The sequence below is a fragment of the Lepisma saccharinum genome, chromosome 10, assembly GCF_977018435.1.
Source record: "Lepisma saccharinum chromosome 10, izLepSacc3.1, whole genome shotgun sequence".
In the NCBI taxonomy this organism is placed as follows: Eukaryota; Metazoa; Arthropoda; class Insecta; order Zygentoma; family Lepismatidae; genus Lepisma; species Lepisma saccharinum.
The window spans coordinates 82,377,343-82,397,898 of record NC_139238.1 but is presented as its reverse complement, the minus strand read 5'-3'; the positions used below and the strand labels follow the sequence as shown (position 1 = coordinate 82,397,898).

Below are 20,556 nucleotides of genomic sequence, written 5' to 3'. Positions count from 1 at the left end.
CTGTGAAGCAATTTTTTTTTACGTTTAGATTGTCCTGTGGCCTAGAAGAGGAGAGAAATAAAACTTCTTATTTCCAGTTTAGTTCGTTTGAATAATGGCTTAAAAGTTAACATGCAGTATCAGGTTTGAATTATGGCTTCTTAAAATTTAACAGGCAGCCTCATTAGGACCAAGATGTTTCTTGGTCCAATTTATTCTTCTACATAATTGTTACTTACTGAGTGAATTTCAATAACTTTCCCCATACTCAGTTTCCGGTAAAAAAAAATGAAATAATTTACAACTACCATGATCACACTTCCCCAATGAAGTGGGGTAAGTGTGATCAGGGTAAGGGAAAGTGTGATCAAGGCTATTTTCTCCTTATAGGAGTTCAGGAAAAGCATCTTTACCCAATGAACTTCCAACATGTTTTCGTTGCCAGTCTAACAATAAAGGATTCCACACATCACTTTTCAATGGTTAAAAAACAGCAACATCGAAGGGTTGGAGTATTGCACTGCTGTGTGGAGGCAACTTGAGTATTGATACATTTTCTTGCTGTGCCAAGGTTAGCACCTCAATGGAGAGATGGCTCACATGACGGTCCAAAATAATATGCAACGGTCGTCTTTCTTTCGGAACAGATGGAAGAAATTGTGTTTGAAACCATAGGCGAAGTTCTGGAGGGGCCAGGCACCCCCAACTTAAAAAAGACTAAAAAAAATAACACATGATTAAGATCAGTTACTACATTTTTGTTATGAAGCCATACCGCACATCTTGACGTTTGGCATAATGGTATGTGCGGTAATTGCGCCGCAATAGCGAGTCGTAGACAATTTGGTTGATGTGTACATTTTGAAGAAAGAAAAATGTAACATGACTTTGTGTTGAGTCAACAGTTACTGCTGAGGCATCAAAAGAACTTTTCAACTCCATTTTTCTAAAATTTCTGAAGCTTACTATTGTACCGTAACTTTTTTAAAGTAATATGAGTATTGTATCAATAAAAAATTAATGAAATGCAAAATGCAATAATCGTACTGTTTTGCTTCTTTTAAAACTGACAACCAATATACTAATTAATATTTGTTTACTTAAGCGAGGATATTTAATATTTTCAAATCTAAAAGGCCTAGAAGTCAGTGTTTTTAAGTTGATTTTTTTTTTTTAATTTCCGAGGGAAGGCATCCAGACCCGTTATAAACTAGGGGATATTCAATACCTAAGAGTTATTGAATATCCCCTAGTTTATAATATCATATGCTTCTTCCGAGTCTGGTCACCCCAGAGCAAAAGCTCAAACTTCACCCATGTTTGAAACCATGAAAAAAATGTTGCATAGTCCATCCAAACCATTTTCTGTAGCACAGTAGGTTGTACAGGGGAATGCATCCTTACTCATTCAGCTAGACCACATGTTCTTGCCCGTGAATATTATGAGGGGTGGTAAAATGTCACAAGCAGCATTGACACAAACGAGGACAGTTGTTGCTTCCCTTCCTGTTCCTTGGGTCCGTCGTTTAGCAGGCAACCCTATGCCACCTATAACCTTTCCAGTGCTTACATCATGGATGAATGATGTTTCATCCAGGTTGAATACATTTTCAGGCTTGTTTTGCAGCTGCAGTTCTGTTATCAGACATTCAAGAAGATCAAAAAACCCATACACTATGAAGGGGTCCTTCTGAACCTCCAAGCGTGTGTGCTCTGTGATTTCCGGTTTTCTGAGGGTCAGTTTATACCTCTGTGTAAACCCATGAAACCATTCATGACTGGGTCGCCCATCTTTGAATCTGGTTTGCAACTGATTTGCAGTCACGTACTGTTCCACTAAGTTGATACACTTTTTAATGCTCAAACCAAAGCCACACTTTGTCAGGGAACATAAATGTGAAGCTAATTCCTCCTCATCTCTAGTAGGAATCTCAGTGTGTCTGCCTCCTCCATCAGTTGACTTTAAAGCAGGTAACACTTTTTGTGTCCCCTTCCATCCTTTACAATGTAGCACAAGATGTTGCACCTTTTTCAAGTTCGTTCAGGGCATTGCCTAACTCTTTTGCACTGTAGCTTCCTCCCACACCCGTGTGTGTTTTTCTGATGTAGTTACGTTTGCATTATTCACACTGAAAAGAGCAAGAAGTAGCAATTTTAAAATTCAACAGCACTGATCACACTTTCCCTGGTAACTTGATCACACTTTCCCAAACACAGTGAATTTGCAGGTGAGCGTGATCATGACTAGTAAGAACAGCAGGAACCTCTCATTTGAGCACAGAAAGAAATAAAAGTAACTTGTAGGTCCTACCATTTACCCGGCATTGCCTTTTTCACAATCCTTTGATTTTCCTGTGAGACAGAGAAATTTTTTTACGCATTTGAGAAATTTCAGTTTGAAATATTTTGTAATGGCATTTTCACATGACCCTCCTCTATGCTTGCAGCAATGAACACATATCCGAATCATTCAAAATATGAATGATCATCAGTTTTCTTTAATCATGAGTTCCAAATACTTAGAACAAGCTACAGTTTCAGTTTTTAACTGGAGATCACACTTACTCCAATTCACCCTAGTCTGTATAACACTAAAGTACCACTTTTTCTTCTTCCTCCTACTCCTATATACTTTTCTTCTTTTCTTGCCATCAGCCATTTGTTTACTATTGGCTTGGTTACAGACTGCTGCTGCCATCTATCACATGTGTAGGGTAAGAAGGGGTTTCATAGTTAGGTTAGGCAGGTCAGGTTTATGGCATTCAAATAACATCCCTAAATGCTTTCATAGTTAGGTTAGGTTGGCCAGGTTTAAGATCTCGATGGCGCAGTGGTAGCGTCGTTGCCTTGTAATCAAGGGGTCCTGGGTTCGATACCCAGTGGAGGCACATAGTGGCCCGGATCCCACTTTAAACTGTAGGTCCAGTCCCAATTAGCCTTTCTGTGCATAAAGTGGACTTAAAACAACAAATCAATCAATCATCATACTGGTCTCAAGCTCAACACCTCTGAAAGCCTCGTGGCAGCAGTAGTCTGTGGGAAGCGACAATATTTGCATACGGTAGCCTAGCTTCTACATTTCCTTTTCACTGATAAATAGGACTTTTCGGAACTCCAAACAGTGCTAATTACTTTCAGAAAGCTTTTATAATCATTTTCACTATTTTGTGATACTTGGGTATTTTCTTTCATCCTGGAATATATTTGACCGAGAAATCATGTATTTTTCAAGAGAAATATCTCACCGACGCACAAGTGCCATTGCTTTCGCTACGTGAACCGGATGATGCATATGTTTGATGATGTAACCCCCCTGTCAGTGTTTCCAAACCCTTTTTTTGGTAACAGCTCGTTATATCGGAGACACATGTCTTCACTGTTACACAAGAAACTACTTATGGAAATGAGTTTCTCCAGTCCCGTAGCTAGAATTGATCTCCCGGGGGAGCCTTTGTAAACCAAGTCCATTTTTAAAAAACATATTAAATGAAGCTAAATTGTGTGTGTGTGGGAGGCGCTCATTCATTATAAATATCATATACTACACAAATACTACATCTTTTAAAACATCTCTTGAAGTGTTAATTGACTGATACTGAAATTATCCCTTACACACCCCATACTATTTTAGATGATACAGATGTATATCACACAGACAAGACCCACAATGTTTGATCACAGTGCCTATAGTATATTCCACCCCGGGCCGAAGCAATTAAACTCCCCTTCCTTCCCAAAACTTGGGAGCTGCTGTTGACCTTTGACGCAGATGCGGAGGGAACTTGCATGATGGCATCAAAGTCACAGATTTCTGTCTAAACGGGAGGTTGCAACAGGGACAGTGAAGGTACAGATAAAGAAGCTCCCCTATGAAAAAACTTTCTGAAGTCTCGAGAATATTCTAAATACTTGCAGCTACTTCTGCTCATAAACAAAATGAGCGAATGTAATAGATACTGTTCATATTCTGTGGATTTATCCTTAAAGTTGTGAGTTGTCTACATTTTCCCTCTTCACTGCAAACAAATTATGCAAAATAGTTTACCTAATGTAAAGATGGCTGATGGCAGTTCCAGGAGGGCTGAGCCCCCGGTCCCTGCCTGGCTACGGGCCTGAGTTTCTCTAAGGTTTCTAACGTTCATCGTGGAATCATTTGACCGGGAAATCATGTATTTTGCAAGAGAAATATCTCACCGACGCACAATTGCCATTGCTTTCCTACGTGAACCGGATGCTCCATACATTTGATGACGTAACTCCCTGTCAGTGTTTCCAACCCCCCATTTTTTTTATAACTATGCTTACCAAACCTAACCTTATTGGAAATAGTTCGTGGGGCTATCCATCAGCTACCAGGGTACTACTTTACTATACCTGAGACACCTGGGAATGATTTCTTTTGCACTTTTTTACATTGCTAACGTACTATTCTGCATTCTGGAACACTTATTTAGGTGAAATAATGTAATTTGTAACGAAAATAATGTATATTTCTTACATTTACGAGTACTTACTGTTCTTGTTTATTTCCACACACAACATGGCGATAGCTTACCCTTGACTGTTCGTTGTGCCAGTGTTTTGTCGATTTGGAGTGTGCATGCAGTGTTGCATGCTCCTTTACCGAAAAATACCTACTTTCGGGCCGGATTTCAAAGTATGCTCAAATAAAAAAAAATTACAAAATTATTTTAAAAAAACCTCAGGAACAAACCATTGACGTTATGTTAGGTTAGGTAAGGCAAGCATAGTTTAATTTTTTTTAAAAAAATTGAAAGCACTTTAGGAATTTTAAATTAACTTTTTTAATTACTTACGGGGACGAGGTATGCCTACTAGGTTAGGTTAGGTTCCATTAGCACTCCTTTCGTTCAATTTAGCATATACGGACAACATCGGCTTGTAGCAGCAGCAATATCGCGTATTGTGCTCTCGTGCAGAAAGCAAATGACGGCAGCAGCAATAGTGCGTCGGAAATAGATTTTCGTAGAAAACCACATGCATTCGCATTAAAATGGATCAAAACTACATTCCCGAACATCAACAACGCTACAGAAAATGAATTCCGTAAGTACTTTCTCCTGTAAATTTGAAGAAATCAGTCTCAGGTATAGTAAAGTGTTACCGCTACCAGTGCATAATGTGCAATTTGCACACGTGGCGAACACAATAGTGGGTATTTTTCGGTGAATAAGGTTGGAAACACTGCATACCGATAACGGTAGTCAACGTGTGCCCGCCATATTGTGTGTTAGGAAAGCGAAAAAAGGAATAACAAAAACTAATCTCTATGTGAAAAATTGTGTTTGTTTTCGTGTAAAAAGCATAATGGCACCTTGAACTATGTTCCGCAATACACAATTGGTAAGTACGAACCATACAAAACACAAAATATCCGATTTTAATGTGTCTCCGATATAACGAACTGTTACCGAAGAATCATTAAACACTCGGAATCGTTACCGATGTAAGTAATTATCACTGAAAATAAAATTATTTTGTAATTTTCAAAGCGTAGAGTGACTTTTGCGTCACCTTGTACATGTTTACAAGGAGATTCCTCTTTTATCATTGCAAAATATAACATACAAGTGTTCACCTTTTATCACCACCACAAGTAATAGGGGAGAGGGCATTGATATTTTGTATTTACAACCATTGTAAGATCGGAACAAGCGACATCTTACCCAAAAAAATGTGGAATTAAGGACCTACGTTAAATAATTTACTTACGTTCACTACATATAATAATAATTCAAACCAACAAAACTGAAATCAAAACAAAGAGTTTGTTTATCGGTCGGGCGCCAGATGGTTGTAAGAACAAGATCACCAAGCTCAGTTTGGGGTCTCTGACGATAATCGGATGGTCGTTTTCTTTCTTGATTTGATTTCTCATAGATGAATATGTTTAGTTTCATTCGTTATTCAGCCAATGGCAATAGCATAGAATAGTTAGGCTATGGCAATAGTTATGGGCAGAAACAATTTAACATTTTAGGGGTGCTTAAAATGAATGTATTGCACATTATAACCAGCCGATAGTTTCTAAGCGAGTATAGAAGACATAGAACTGCAAAAAGATGAAATAGTTCGCCTCTTGTAAACACAAAATAGAACGTGTAGATTAATTGTCATGTCATAGAAAAAAGACTCAGCGACACCCAAAACGAGGCCTGATAGTACAGTGGGATCTATGAGTATCACCGTGCAAATTGTCCATGACTATTTTCATTAATTTTCTTTTACATCCTATGTTTTTTTTTAAACGATGGATCTTTATGTATGCTGGTGCAGAAATTGTTAACAGCTTGTTTTGAGTTTTCTTTTGATTTTTGAAGCTCTTATTGGGTCAAATAAAGTTCACGAACATGGTGATGGACAATTTGCTCGGTAATACTCATGGATCCCACTTCTACCAAGCTTTTACCTTATTGTTAGGCTGATAGGCTCAGCCGAACAGATCTGTGTAGCTGATAGTCGTAAAAGCATAAAAGTGTTGTGCATTTATATGTTGTGTTTTTTTTTTATCAGTTTGTGGTATCAGGTGCAGAGACAGTTAATGGAAACATTGTATTAACTTTTTTATGGATTGATCGAGAAAATATTTATTAAGTGCCAAGATCAGAAGGTTTGCATTTAGACAATGCTGCTGATTTTGAAAGAAGATCATAAGCAACATTTGCTTTTCCTTGTTTCTCAAGAAGCTCAGGGTATGAATACTTACTGTGGATATAATAAAGCACTTTGAATTTCTCATGGACAACAGCTATTATTATGATTTGTTTGTATAATATTTTTAAATTTATTTATTAATTACATTCCTATACACGAATCTGCGGTAAAAGTTTGGTATACCTGAGAGACATTCTTCATTTTTACACCAGAAATTTCTTACGGAAATGCGTTTCTGCAAGCTTTCCAACATTCGTCGAGGAATTTTCTTTCATCGTGGAATATATTTGACCGGGAAATCATGTATTTTTTAAGAGAAATAACTCGCGACGCACAATTGCCATTGCTTTCCCTACGTGAACTGCATGCTGCGTATGTTTGATGATGTAAGCCCCTGTCAGTGTTTCCAACCCCCCCTGCTTACCTAACCGAACAAAACCTAACCTAACCTTATCGGAAATGGTTCATGTGGCTATCTGTGATTGGTTCGTGGGGTTATCCGTCAGCTACCTGGGCATAATGTAAAATTTTCGCACGTGACAAACACAATAGTAGGTATTTTTCGGTGAAGTAGGTTGGAAACGCTGCATACCCACAACTTGAGTAAAAATGTGCCTGCCATAACGTGTGTTACTGAAGCGAAGAAAGGAATAAAAAAAACACTCTGTATGTGAAAAATTTTCTTTTTCGTGTAAAAAGTATAATAGCACCTTGAACTATGTTCCGCAATACACAATTGGTAAGTACGAACCATACAAAACACAAAATATCCGATTTTAATGTGTCTCCGATATACCGAAGTTTTACCGAATCTGCTAAATAAGGTAAAAATTGTTTTATGAAAATTTTTTAGAAGTTGAATTTTTGCGACTTTTGTTACAAAAATGCATCTTCTAAATTTAGGCTACCATTAATGCCGGTAGTCTTATGGGGCAAGTATTTCTTTCCACAACTGTACATACATATTACCAGGTTCCCCAACAGCTTTCCTGTCAGCGGCATCCTGGATTTTCACTTATGAAATGTAACAACCTTAGTTAACACATATTTCTAAAGTTAAGTGATTACCTAATGCATGTTTTGGTATGAGTTTACAATACCGGACCACTCCCCAATTGCTACACACTAATTGAGACCTAATCACGAATCTGCATCTAATAATTGGTGGTCAAGCATGAAAATTGTAAAATAAATAGAAGTTGTAGAATAACCTTGTTAAATACCAATATGATTCTCCATACAAAGCAATTGAGAACCATGTTTCTTGTCGAACAACACTTTTCCTACCTTGTGTTCTGACATCAGACGAGGAATGCCTACATGGTTAGGTTCCATCAGCATAAATACAACGAAAAATTATTATTTATGCTAAGAGAACTAAACACACTAAAATTGAAAAGCTTTCTGCCTTGACGTCAGAATACAAGGTTGGTCAAGTGTTGTGCAATAAGTGAGACCCAATTCGTTACGCTGTATCCAGCATTGCCACATTGTTGTGTTCTCAGTTACATTGTGTTCAACATGGAAGAATGGCGGGAGACACGCACAACAGTTTGCCTACCTTGTGTTCGAGGAATGCCAACGAGGTTAGGTTAGGTTCCATTAGCATAAATACAATGAAAATGTATTATTTAGGAATGTGGACTCGTTTGATTAGGTACATTTGGCAACGATGTATTGCACGCTGATTTTTTCATGTTGGGAAAATGGCATCTTCCATGGACCTGCTGTTCTTACGGTAGGGTTACGTTACATTAGGAAAACATAGTTTATTTCGTTTTTCTCTACATTTCCATACTTGACCGCCAATTATTACATGCAGATTCGTGATTAGGAGGTCTCAATTAGCAAGTAGGCGAAATTTCATAGCAATTGGAGAGTGGGCCGGTATTGTAAACTCGTTCCGCATGTTTTCATGGGAATGACTTTTCTTTTCCATACACTGTGATTCTTTGTTTGGGTCAGAATTGGAACTTGGGGCGGTAAAAGTTTACTATCCTTCGGACACCTATAACTTCTTAGTTTCGTCAATTTTTGACATTCGTATTTACCTATCTGCTTCGCGGAACATTCCGTGAATGGTTTTTGAGGCTATCCATCCCGGAAATCCATTTCCAGGATACGGAAATCTTACCTGAATTTCACACAAAACACCTTCCCAATGTTAGACAATACTACAGGAACTTATTACGGTAAGTAGTTTCTTATGTAGAAATGAAGAAATCTGTCGGAAGGATAGTAAACTAGTACCCTTGGGGCCTATAGAAATTTACTCTATGCACTTCTCAATTATCCAAAATGAAAAACTATTGTAACACTTTCCAGGATCAGAGACTGCTAAAAACCATTCCACGTGTTTCTTCAACAAACTTCTTGATCGGGACTGAACCTACAGGTAGAGTGGAATCCGAACTACTGTGCAATGGTGTCCCCCCAATATTTTGTATGATGACCCATGAAATCTTAATTTGTAAAATCTTAAAATTTGTAATCCTACATGAATATTGAACAATTATGTGAGAGTTTTGTGGAAAGAAAATGCTTTATTTATTGATTTCAAGAACTCGCTGTCACTATTTACATAATTGATTGACATTTGTAACAGTGCAAGTTTAACAAAATATTCAAGCAATTTATATATAGGCGAATAATGTAAGTTTTTCACAAAAGTTACAGAGAATTGTTATGTAGAAGTGAATTTCAACTGTGTTTGTGTTATGAATTTATCGAGACTTCTTCTCTAAGTTTTGCAGGACTTCTGCAAGTTAGCCTTGGACTACTTCAAGAGGGGACCAAATACAAAGTTATATCAGACAGCAGCCCGTAAGTAAAGTACCATGGAGGACCTAAATTAAGTAATTTTACGTAATTACATTCAGTTCTTGTTCTTATTTATACAATTGGAGTGTTGAATATCTCAGATGATAAAGTATGAAACTGCATTAAAATAAACAGTGCATTTACTTGATAAGTAGAAAACATTTTATAACATGGTACAGAATTGAATTGTAGCGGAGAACCTATATGGAAATTTATTAAAATTGACCACTCTATATTTTTCTTTATTACAAATAGAAGTTCACCCAGATAAAATAACTTTTTCCTGTACATTGAACTGTACCATGAAGGCACATAATATGGGGTATGGGAAGTAGGGTCCCACATATTCTTGATCTCAGGCATACTGGATGTGATGTGATCAGCACCATGCTCCAGCTATCTTTACTACCCCCAGTAGCCATATCCTAGAGGATGGGTGTGTTCCAGAGCTGATTTATGCACAGGGGCATTGTCTGAAAAATTCCCACTTGAAATGACCCACCCAGGGACCCAACCTGGCACCCTTGTTAATATAAATGCCTTTATACACACACACACACACAAAATCAATTTCCACTATCTTTTATTGTCATCAGATGTGGTGCAAGGCTGGAACAATTTCAACATTCCTAATGTCTGTTGAATGTTTCCTATTTTCTTCTAATTTTATTTATGTACAGTGTGTTTAAAAAAGAATGACCCGATTTCAAATATTATATTTAATAATGAAAATGTGAACGTTACCCAACAAATTACAAATTATTGAGTCAGTCCTCGAGTTTTATTCACCATATTACAAATGTTCTGTGTGTCCTCCCCTTCCTGCACTGATAACATCAAGACGATAGCTCAGTTCTTCATTCCAAAGGCATCTGAGGAGTGTCTTCTTCCACAGTCAATGGGTAATGGTGGAATAAAAACACATTTTTTCACGTATCCCCACAAGAAAGAGTCACAGGGTGTAATGTCTTGCTGAATTGGAGAACACAAATTGTTTGAATTGGTTGATTGAATTGTTCTTCCAAGTGCACTTTATGCACAGAAATGCTAATTGGGACTGGACCTACAATTTAAAGTGGGATCTGTACCATGTGCCTCCACCGGCTATCGAACCCAGGATCCCTTGGTTACAAGTCAACGACGTTACCAGTTTGCCATAAGGGAAACCATAGACGCCATCTTGTGAACGACTAAGGTTAGCATCTATTTGGGTGCTACTAGTGGTATCTAGTGGCAGTCTTTTAAAACTCTACACCACTGCGGTTCAAGCAGTGCAAGTTTCATTCCCTGGCAGTGCGTGGTTGCACAGATATACATTTTAAAATCATGTCATTCTTCATGAAACACATTGTACATAAAATATTTCTACTAGGTACTATCACTGCTTTTTTTTTATTTCTAGCCAAATTTCTACCAATTCCCTGTTATGTATATGTGATGTCATTACTGTTACTTAGAGTCTAATTCATGTTTTTTTCCCCATTTGTAGAGAAGTTAGAAGTTCAACCTGATGTGATACGCTGTGCTGTTGAAGGACTAGTCAATCTGTTGGTAGAATGCTGCAAGCACAAGGTATTTGTAAAATTTATTATAGATTTATTTTTACAACTCTAAATCTTAATTCATTGATTTTGTTTTCTTGAAAACAAACAATGTTGTAGCTATACTTTAGGGTTTTCCCCACTTCATTTTACATCCTTGGGTGAAAGAATGTATATATTTACCTAATATTTACTGTATCAGTGTACATGGAAATACAGGATGTTCCATAAGTGAAGTCCATAAGTGTGAAAAGAACCACTTAAAAAATATTGATTGGGAAACACACTTCAAACATCTCTGTACATGATATAGGAATGAGAGAAAACTAGTTAGGTTATGTTGCCAACATGGTGGCGATCTTGTAGTCAACTTCATTAATTAATTAAACTTAATTAATAAATTTAACATAGTTTAAATCAGAACAGGCTAGAATTTCTTGAGAAACAATGATATATGATTATTTGTTTTCAGATGACACAAAGTTCTCATTTTAGTAGAAGAGCAAGACAGGAGGAAACAAAAATTGCTCACTTCTGCCATTTTATGTACACTAATGCCTACCGCTGGGCAGGCTGTGACGGAACTAAAAGCAACAGAATGCCTACACATGCTCACACACACTCAACGTAGACATTGCAGCTTCAAATACAAAAAGCCCAGTTAAGTTATCTTTGATAGTTTCTCTGTTATTAATATTCAAAGAGTGTAAACATTATTTTGGGACACCCTGTATTTCTGAGACATTCTAAGTAGAGAAACAAATGAGTTCAAGTTACCTTTACAAGTAAAAAAAAAATTAACATTGCGTAGTTGAACTGCCCACTTAAAATTAGACTTAATTACATGAAACTTCCCTGAATGTGCGCTAATACCAAAATCGAGACATTTTTATGTCTCGACTATGTCAGATTGTTTGGTAGCTTTTATACAGGGGCCCTGACCTGGTACAGGATCTGTGAGACTGGTGGTTGCAACACCAAAGCTGAAATTTTGGGGAATGGTGAAACTTACCGACTTTTAATTCCAATTAATACTCGCTACCAAGTTGTACAGGGTGTTTCACGTGCTCTCGGTCCCTGATTTTCGCTTATAGAAATCAAACTATTGGTCATAATGTAATGAAATTTGCTACGGATGTACCTTGGTGTATGAGAAGCATGCTGATGTCACAGCAAGTGTTGGAAGTGGTCGCCATTAGCATCTATACATGCCTGCACATGCCTCACCATGTTGCAGAAGGTGGCCACCAACACATCAGAAGTCACAGCGTCAGTTTTTTGGCAGCTCATTGATATGTGCTTGTGGAAACTCCCATTTTCTGCTGGTGAGGCCAGCAATCTGTTTTTTACTTCCTGCACTGTTGCTTCTGGCAGTTTGCGGTGTCCTCCTTCATGCACATCCAACAATGTTCCTGTTGTTTCCAGTTTCTTCACGAACTCAGACTGAAAGCACACATCAGTATGATTGACATTCAACGGCGCATGCCCGTGCAAGGACTAGAGAGAGGCTGGCACTATCTCCAATGACATCACCATGCTTCTCATCCACCAAGGTATGTCCATAGGAAATGTCATTACATTATGACTAAGAGCTTGATTTTTATAATTGAAAATCAAGGCCAAGAACGAGTGAAACACCCTGTACCAGATACAAGTCCTGGCATGGACAATCCTTTGCAAGTGTCCCTTCAACAATGCCATCTTATCATAATTGCAATTTGCGCAAAGAGGTAAATTAACACATACAGTAAGAAAAATTCGAATTATGAATACAAAATAAAAATGTGATTTTTTTTTCCTACTGTAACCTTACAGGAATAGAGTTCATTGTTCTCCATTGAATTGACTCTTCCTCAGATTGATCAAATATCAATGTAATGGATTGCTTTCTGTTTCGTAGCTCAGCGAGTTAGATTTGCGAGACTCCATGCTCACTTTGGGTTTCAGCGAAGAACATCAAGAGGTCCTCGTCAAGTTTTATGAAGAGAAGAAAGTGGAAATCCGAAACCTGCTTTCTAAACTCACTGTAGACTTGCCCCACTATCATGACCTAGAGTGGAGGTTTCAAGTGCAGGTATGTCCAGTCACAGTAGAACTGAGGGCTGTTGTGCTGTGGAGTAATTTCAGTATTTTGCAATTTACTGTCCAAAACCAGAATACACACTTTACCCCTTTATATTCATGCAAGGATCTACCCCATGGCATTGTAGACGCTGTGCTAACCACTCTGCCAAGGATATCGAAACACAAAAATTGAAATTGCAGTCACAAAGTATTTTCATTGGCCTCATAGAAACCATTAATTTTCAAGGTTACTAGGATTGATCCAATGATTCAAAATAGAAGGGAATAACAAAAATGAAAATTATTGATATTAATTGTACACTTTGTGGACAATGTACAAAATATTTAAAAAATTCAAAACACCAGTTAACATTTGATCAACCTTAGCTGTGCTGTTAGAGACAATAATTCTAAGAGTTAAATAATTGAAAGGTATTTGTTTGCAAGCCAAATTTAAAAATAATAATTATGGTACATTTTTGAGGGAATGAATTACACGACAAATTAAAGAAAAGTGCATTTCTTACTTCAAAAGACCTTGAATCTAATAAATGCATCAGAAAAGTTAAAATCTCCGTGAAATGTTGATATTTTTCATAATATTTCTCTTTTTGCTTTTTACCTGAAATTTTCCCTTGATGTGGCAACACTGCATGTGGGTTGGCTGAGATCCTGTTTATGAAGGAACAAATGAAAAATTCCCACCCAGAGAATTTAGCATAGTGGCAGATGAGTGCCCTACAAATTAAATCATCACTTTTATTTTTGTCATTTGGTGTTAGAAATAATTAGTAAAAGCTTGGTGTTAGAAATAATTGAAGGGTTCGGGGATAAAACATTTTGGTCATTATTGAGTTTATTAAAAAGAAAGATTATTAGAAGCTATACTGTAGATAAATTGTTTTCGTGTTGTGTTTACCAATTTCAGAAGCCTTCAGTGAGTCCAGTGCGAATTGAATGACATGGCAATTTCACACAAAAATTGAAGGACGTCTCTTTTTACTTTGTAACTCAATTATGACCACAATTTCAATTACCATGTTTTACGCCAAGCCCTTCAATTAGTAAAATGAGAAACTAAGACAACTTTTTTAAATTCCTGTGCCTGTAGGTCGCCTCAAGAGCCCTGCAACATCAAATAACGCCACTGGTAATGCTGAAGTTGTGCTTAGAAACCAATGCAAGAGGAAAGGAAAACATAGTCCTTCAGACAGACCCTGTTAATTTGGTCCACATGACAGAGGTTTTGGAAAGAGCTTTACAGGAAGCCAGAAGCCAGCACAGTCGACGAATACAGCGCCATATTAAATAAAGAACAACTACATTCCTAAATGTGTTTTTGTAAAAAAGTGTTTGTATTCTAGTTAGTAGAAGTAATTTGCATAGGCATTTTCTTACAGATACAGAGAAAGTAAACATTGCCACAGGTGCATAATAAGATTATCGTGTTGATTGTAATTTATTTTTATTATATGTATGAAGTTTGTTTTTTACATATATGTATATGCACAGCATTGAAAATGATTATATAAAAAATAGAACAAAAATTGTCTATTCTTTCATTAGTATCCTGAACTACTATCAGTGACAAAAATATTGAGCCCTCTGTTTGCATGCTTGTAAAATTGTACTGCGTGGGTGGAAAAAAGTCAAATATACCTCATTGGAAAGCTTTAAGTTAAGCATCATCTAAAAATTATCCTTTGTTGCATCTTCGTATTATAATGAAAAATTCACTAAAAAGTAGTTTTTTCTTCCAGTTTGCACGAACGGGGAACTTAACATCATACAATTGATATACAGTCAACTCTCGATTCTACGACCCCGGGTATAACGATGCTCTCGAAGTAACGACCCTTTTCCCGGGAACCGTGAAAAATTTAGAAAAAATTAGAAAAATTTGGAACAAAAAGTTGAAAAATTGAAGGAAATCGGCCGAAAAATGCGTTGTTTTTTCCTCCACTCATTCCCTTTACGAGCGCTCTACCGCTCACAATTGGGTCTGAACTAAAAATAGACACCACCACACCATGCTTGAGTGATATCCAATAGCACTTGACCTCTGCCCTCCCCTCCCTCAAGTGCACCAATGTTACCCCGCACCCGACAGCCGCTACCCAATGTGCCAGGCTTGTTTTGCCACGCTTGCTCTTGGATACGCAAGAAGAGAAGATCGAATGTGCTTGGATGTTATTTTAAATCGACTTGACTTGTTTCCTTGTCCTAAGAGCTGCTGAAAACTTGCGGGGGGGGGGGGGGGGGAGCAGTTCGAAATGACTGCTGGACTTGGAGTCTTTGCCAATGTGTATGGCAGGTCAAACTCTTTCATCGATAAATACACCGCCTTGAGAGATAAGATTCGCAGGAATGTTCGAAAATACAGATGCGCGGCGCCTGGAAGTCTGGCCCATCTGTCCAGCTCTGACCTAGAGTTCAGCAGGTTCCCGTGAGTGAGCAACTCTCAGCCTTGTAGATGACAACTTCCGGTAACAGCTTTAATTCAAAACGTGTTCTTTGTTCCCTGCAACACTTCATAAAAAGCGAAACTGTTAGAGATAATCAAAACCACATAGGTGAACTAAAGATCGTCAACCTGCTTAATGCGTTGTCATCCAGGTTTCCACAAAAATTTACTTTGATCTTACATGCATCATAACTCCCTTTTCCCACTTCATACATTTCCTGTCAGCAAACGAAGGGGGGGGGGGGGGGGCTGCAATGCAGATTGTTTAAGCCAAGATTTTCTTGCTGATGCAGGCTGATTACAGGCGAGGGTGGAAAAGGATCCACCCCTCTTCCTTTCCTTTGACGTCTAAAATGGGGCAACCAGTTCTGGATATATTCTTGAAAACGAACAAAAACCATAGAACAAGTAAAAAAAAAGTGACACTCCCCCCATTCTCCGCCACTGGTGTGCACGGCAATGTTGATAATTGCAGAAATCAGTAGTTTTTTTAATTATTTTCTTTAATGCTGTTGTCTGCATAGGAAATATTGCCTGTATTATTGTCTGTTGCATGGTAAAACGTAAAACAAGGGTCATTTCTTTCTTCTTTATACTGCTGTTAAAAGTTCCGTCTTCGACAGTTGCGTTATCTTTAAAATGCTGGGACTTTCCTCTTCCGCCACCTGTTGCTCGAACTTCCAGCCGGTCTCCTTGTTTTTACGATGCAGCTGGCGCCAGTGTTTTGTCTAGCGTCTGCAAAGCTCTATCTTGCCGATAACAGCGATGACTCATCCAGCATGAAGGAAAAAGTTATTGTTTTGAATCTCGCAAAGCTGTTTCGATTTGACGATAACGAAATTCGATCTCCAGAAAGGAAAACAAGAGTTAAAATAACTTCATGTTCTGCGCGTTCTGATAAGCAAATCTGTAAATTTAATTTGCATCCGCTTTTCTTCAGAACCATTCATGTGGAGAGAGAGAGAAAAAAGAGTGTTCAATGTAGGAATGGTTGCTGAGACCGATTAAAAAGGCATTATTCAAGGGGAAAACATTTGGAGGGGTGGGTGTTTGACATCGAGAATACTCCTAAATCCAACATTAAATCGTCGATTAACGTGAGAGTAAATAACGATCTACCATTTTGATATATGAAAATGCGCAGTTTCATAAAGCTTGTTTTCACTTCATTTTATGCTGATGGGCTAATCGGGACTAAATATGCAGTTTAAAGTGAAATTCAATTCCAAACCTGAATGATTATCGACTGGGACGCTTTTTAATGACGTGTCCTAGAATACGCATTGGGTGAAGACAGATCGCAAGTTGCGCGTTTCCTTTTTCACACTGGATTACAATGGGCCCGTTCCGAAAGTCGCATGAGTTTAACGCGTTAAACGAGTTATGGCAACTGGCCGTTCCATAAGTGCATCCGTGCGTTTCGTGAGGTTCATTATGCTGTCCCAAAAGTCACATTCCGTGCGTCTCGTGCAAGAATGAGATTCACCAAACGCACGGTCCAGGAAGCTGGTTTGTTCAGTGAGAATCGTCTGCTGCCTGCAGACACCGCGGGTGCATGATGCACTAGTTCAGGAATTGTATTATAATTTTAACAGAGAGTGATATGAAGCAACATGCACAAGGTGAGTGTGCCTCAACTGTTCTTACAATGTGATTAAAATGAGTAACAGTATCCGCAGTAGAGTTTATTTCTGTCAGAAGGAAATGCCTTCCGCTGGACGCCATGCGAAAAATTTTTATAAACAAAATGCTTCGCCTGCGGTTTCGTCTAGTGTGTCCCATAAGTCTGTAAAATAACTGGTTTCACCAGGTTCACAAGCCCAATTACTTTCGTTCGATTAGTTCGTTTCGTTATGACTTTCGGAACTCACCCAATGCAAGTCAAGGAAGGAGTTTGGACTGCTCCCTTGAATGGGGAAGGGGGGAGGGTGAATGAAGTTGGTTGAAGCAAAGAAAACATTCTGGAATTAATGTGCAGTCTTTTAAGATAACAAAATTAATAATTATGTGATCTTTTTCGGTGTTGAAAAAATATTTTATGGATGGAATTATGTATATCCATGGATACATCTAAATATCGACCAAGTTTTCGTGGTATTTTGTAATCAACCATTCTGTATATTTCGGCTTTCTTGCTCCTATTGCTGGTATCACAGGTCAACCTCATAGGGAGAACTACCAGTGCCCCATGCCGGGCACCAGCTTATGCTTGGGCTAGTTTCTCATAAACCTGCTGCTTATGCTCTGGGTTCTTGCGATACCATCAAACTGTGAATAATCTTGGAAGGGTTGCCCGTTACAGATTTGCACGCGGATCTACAGATAGTAAATCAAACTTTATTGGAAGAAAATTTTGTAACCTTTCATTTCCAACTGAAGGAAAGGTATAAATCTGACACCAGTGACGAGTCAGGGCCTGTCATCTGATAACTCAGTTAGCCTAACCGAGAAGTCTGATTTGGGTAACTTAGGTGTGACCATTCCCAGGCCCTAGAGGGCCAGTGTAGGTGTGTGCCAAGGCTAATCATGCACAAATGACAATCCAGCTATGCCCTTGGTCCCTGACATCCATCATGGCAGCGGGGGGGGGGGGGGGGGGAAGATGCTCCCCCACTTTTTGCCTAAAAATACTAAGAATAATACATAGGAAAGTCATGTGGATTTTAGGAATGTTGATATTGTTAGGCATGCTCTGGCACTATGCCAAACCTTATCATCTACAAAGGGAAATATATTGTCTTGCCCCCCCCTTCCCCAGTTTTGACACCTTGGCCCCCCGGTTTTGGAACCCAATCGCCGCCATTGGACTCCATCGGTGTCTGCTTAATGGCTGAAAAAGACAGACCCCATGCAAAAGTACCAAGTGACACTACAGACATTTGTACAATTACAAAGGGAGGGCTGTATGTTCCACATGTTCACATCTTTTTACTTTGCCTGTAATTAACGTCACAATTCTTAATTTACCCAGTACAGCATGGTATTCCAGATGAAGCATGTGGCAACATGACGTTTTTACAATCATTCAAGTTCGTATGAGTGTACAGCCTCAATGGTGCATGCTACATTTAAAATTTGAGCACTTTAGATTGAAAATCATATATATTGGAACCTCGATTTTATGTTTTTTTCAGGGGATCAAGCTGAAAAAACTTAAAATACAGAAGATGTAGTGATTTTCTCATTATCGTTCATTTTCGATAATACAATCTTGATTGAAAATCATTACAAGTCTCATCGCTGTACTCAATGCTCACGCATTCAGAAATTGAGAGTTTGAACTACTACACGTAGTGTATTCAAATCTCAAGAGATGGCACCAAGTTTCACGAATCATGGTTGCTAACAGTGCCATCTACAGAGAACTGTCAAACTTAGTCTAAATTACTTGATTGCTCGCAATCGTGAATCACTCTTCTTCAAGTGCTCGACGAGTAGACTGCACGTAGTTGTATAACGGTTGAAGGTAATGTATTGTAGTGGAAGTTTCCACTGGATTTTGACATGTGTATAATGTGTATCTGTACTTGATGCGATTTTTGCTTAATGAACCTTCATTGTCTTATGGAAATACCAAATAACCTGTGGATGTGGTCTTGATTAAGTTAGTGAAGCACTTGTTATTTTGGTGCAAACTGTATTCGTCAAGGTGAAATTGCTTTGCTTATATTTGAATTTGGCATGGCAAAGATGGCTCAATGCCAAGAACTAGTAAAATTATCGTTGTTGCGTGTGTATAGTGCATCGCTTACCAAAGACGAGTCATTAATTAAATTAGTCAAATGGTATTTCGTCAAAAAGACTGGTATGAATTATAGATACAATGCAAGACGAAACACAACCAGGTTACAATTAAATTTTTTTATCGCAACATGGTTTTGTTCATCCTAGTAACCATCATGTAAGAACCTTGTGCAGTTGTATAAATGATCAAGTAAATGCGTGTCCAAAGAATATTAGTAAAAAGATAAAAGGATAAACTTTGAATTGGTCGTTCTATGTACATACTTGAGAGAATTTTTTGGTATAATCGTGGCGTACCACGATACAAAGATAAAAGCCATAAATGCACAAAAGGTCAAAAAAATGATCGTAAATTTTAATGGCTACCAATACGAAGGTGTATTTGTTAACTTTATCAAATTTACGTCTGTAGTTTGAATGACGTAATATATTTGTAGAAGTAACATGATTAATGGTGATTGGCAAAATTAATCTCGTAATGTAAAGATATGTGTACTTATCGCAGGATGATAATTAAGATACACATGAAATATACAAAAAGGTTAATGCGAAACATGTTGTCACTGATTTATTTATGGAAGTTTAAATCTTGTATTTCACTTGTTATATACTCACTGTAGATTTCCAATGAATGTTTTAAACAAGCATTAACATTGATGTTTGATTTATAAAAGTTACAGCACTTATAAAAGTGCATTCATCCAATTGTATCAAGCTTGTTGAACAATTTTTATGACTACGAGCGAAGCACATGGTTGCCATTCAAAAGGCATGTACAGTAATTAAAGAAAATAGATTGTCATGTGTTATGAAATGATTGAAAAAAATAAATGCATGTTAAACATTGGTTAATCATAATTTTGATCATTTTCTATCTACAAAAATGTGGGATGATAAAATCGTGGACTGTGCATGGTATGTTTGGTAATGTAGTGGATTGGTAATCTTGGATTCATTTTGCATATTACAACAAAACCCAGTTTTGTATCGTTGCCTACAATCTGTTGGTGCATTTCACAAATGCTATTTTTTCTCTTTTTTTACCGTCTTATTTTTGTTTATGTTTCTACTAAGTCCAGCAAAGTGAAGTTCTCGTTTGAACTTTGGGGTGCCGCGAAACACGTGGCAATAACCTCACACACACAAATACTTGTACATTCTACCATAATGTAATTTTATTATCCTGGCCTCTGTGATTAATTTATGCTTCCCTTACATTAAATATATTTGCATACAAGTAGAATGTTATGAAGTGTGTAAAGTTGAGGA

At 37.8% G+C, this 20,556-nt stretch overlaps 2 protein-coding genes across 3 annotated transcripts in view; one reads left to right on the top strand and one right to left on the bottom strand.

The window, feature by feature from the left end:
- Positions 1-5,824, bottom strand: part of LOC145993990 (uncharacterized) — a 99,996-nt gene extending 94,172 nt beyond the window's left edge. The window contains exon 1 of one of the 2 annotated variants that reach the window (XM_083130024.1): positions 5,713-5,824. The gene's annotated coding sequence lies outside the window, so the exon portion shown is untranslated. Of the gene's footprint in view, positions 1-5,578; positions 5,644-5,712 lie in introns of those variants that run through there. The other variant, XM_083130025.1, reaches the window with a different exon arrangement.
- A 679-nt stretch (positions 5,825-6,503) lies between these two features.
- LOC145993991 (COMM domain-containing protein 2) lies at positions 6,504-14,628 on the top strand. Its single transcript, XM_083130026.1, has 5 exons — positions 6,504-6,692; positions 9,400-9,477; positions 10,964-11,046; positions 12,916-13,089; positions 14,191-14,628. Exons 1-5 carry the CDS (start codon positions 6,626-6,628, stop codon positions 14,389-14,391), a joined length of 603 nt encoding a protein of 200 aa, XP_082986152.1. The 5' UTR covers positions 6,504-6,625; the 3' UTR covers positions 14,392-14,628.
- The last annotated feature ends 5,928 nt before the right edge of the window (positions 14,629-20,556 follow it).

What these genes read in the sequence shown, in the direction of transcription:
- LOC145993991 (XM_083130026.1), top strand. Translation starts at nt 6,626, where the DNA reads ATGCTGCTGATTTTGAAAGAAGATCATAAGCAACATTTGCTTTTCCTT. An exon ending in GTTATATCAGACAGCAGCCC is followed by an intron (nt 9,478 to 10,963) that starts GTAAGTAAAGTA and finishes CCCCATTTGTAG; the next exon opens with AGAAGTTAGAAGTTCAACCT. An exon ending in TAGAATGCTGCAAGCACAAG is followed by an intron (nt 11,047 to 12,915) that starts GTATTTGTAAAA and finishes TCTGTTTCGTAG; the next exon opens with CTCAGCGAGTTAGATTTGCG.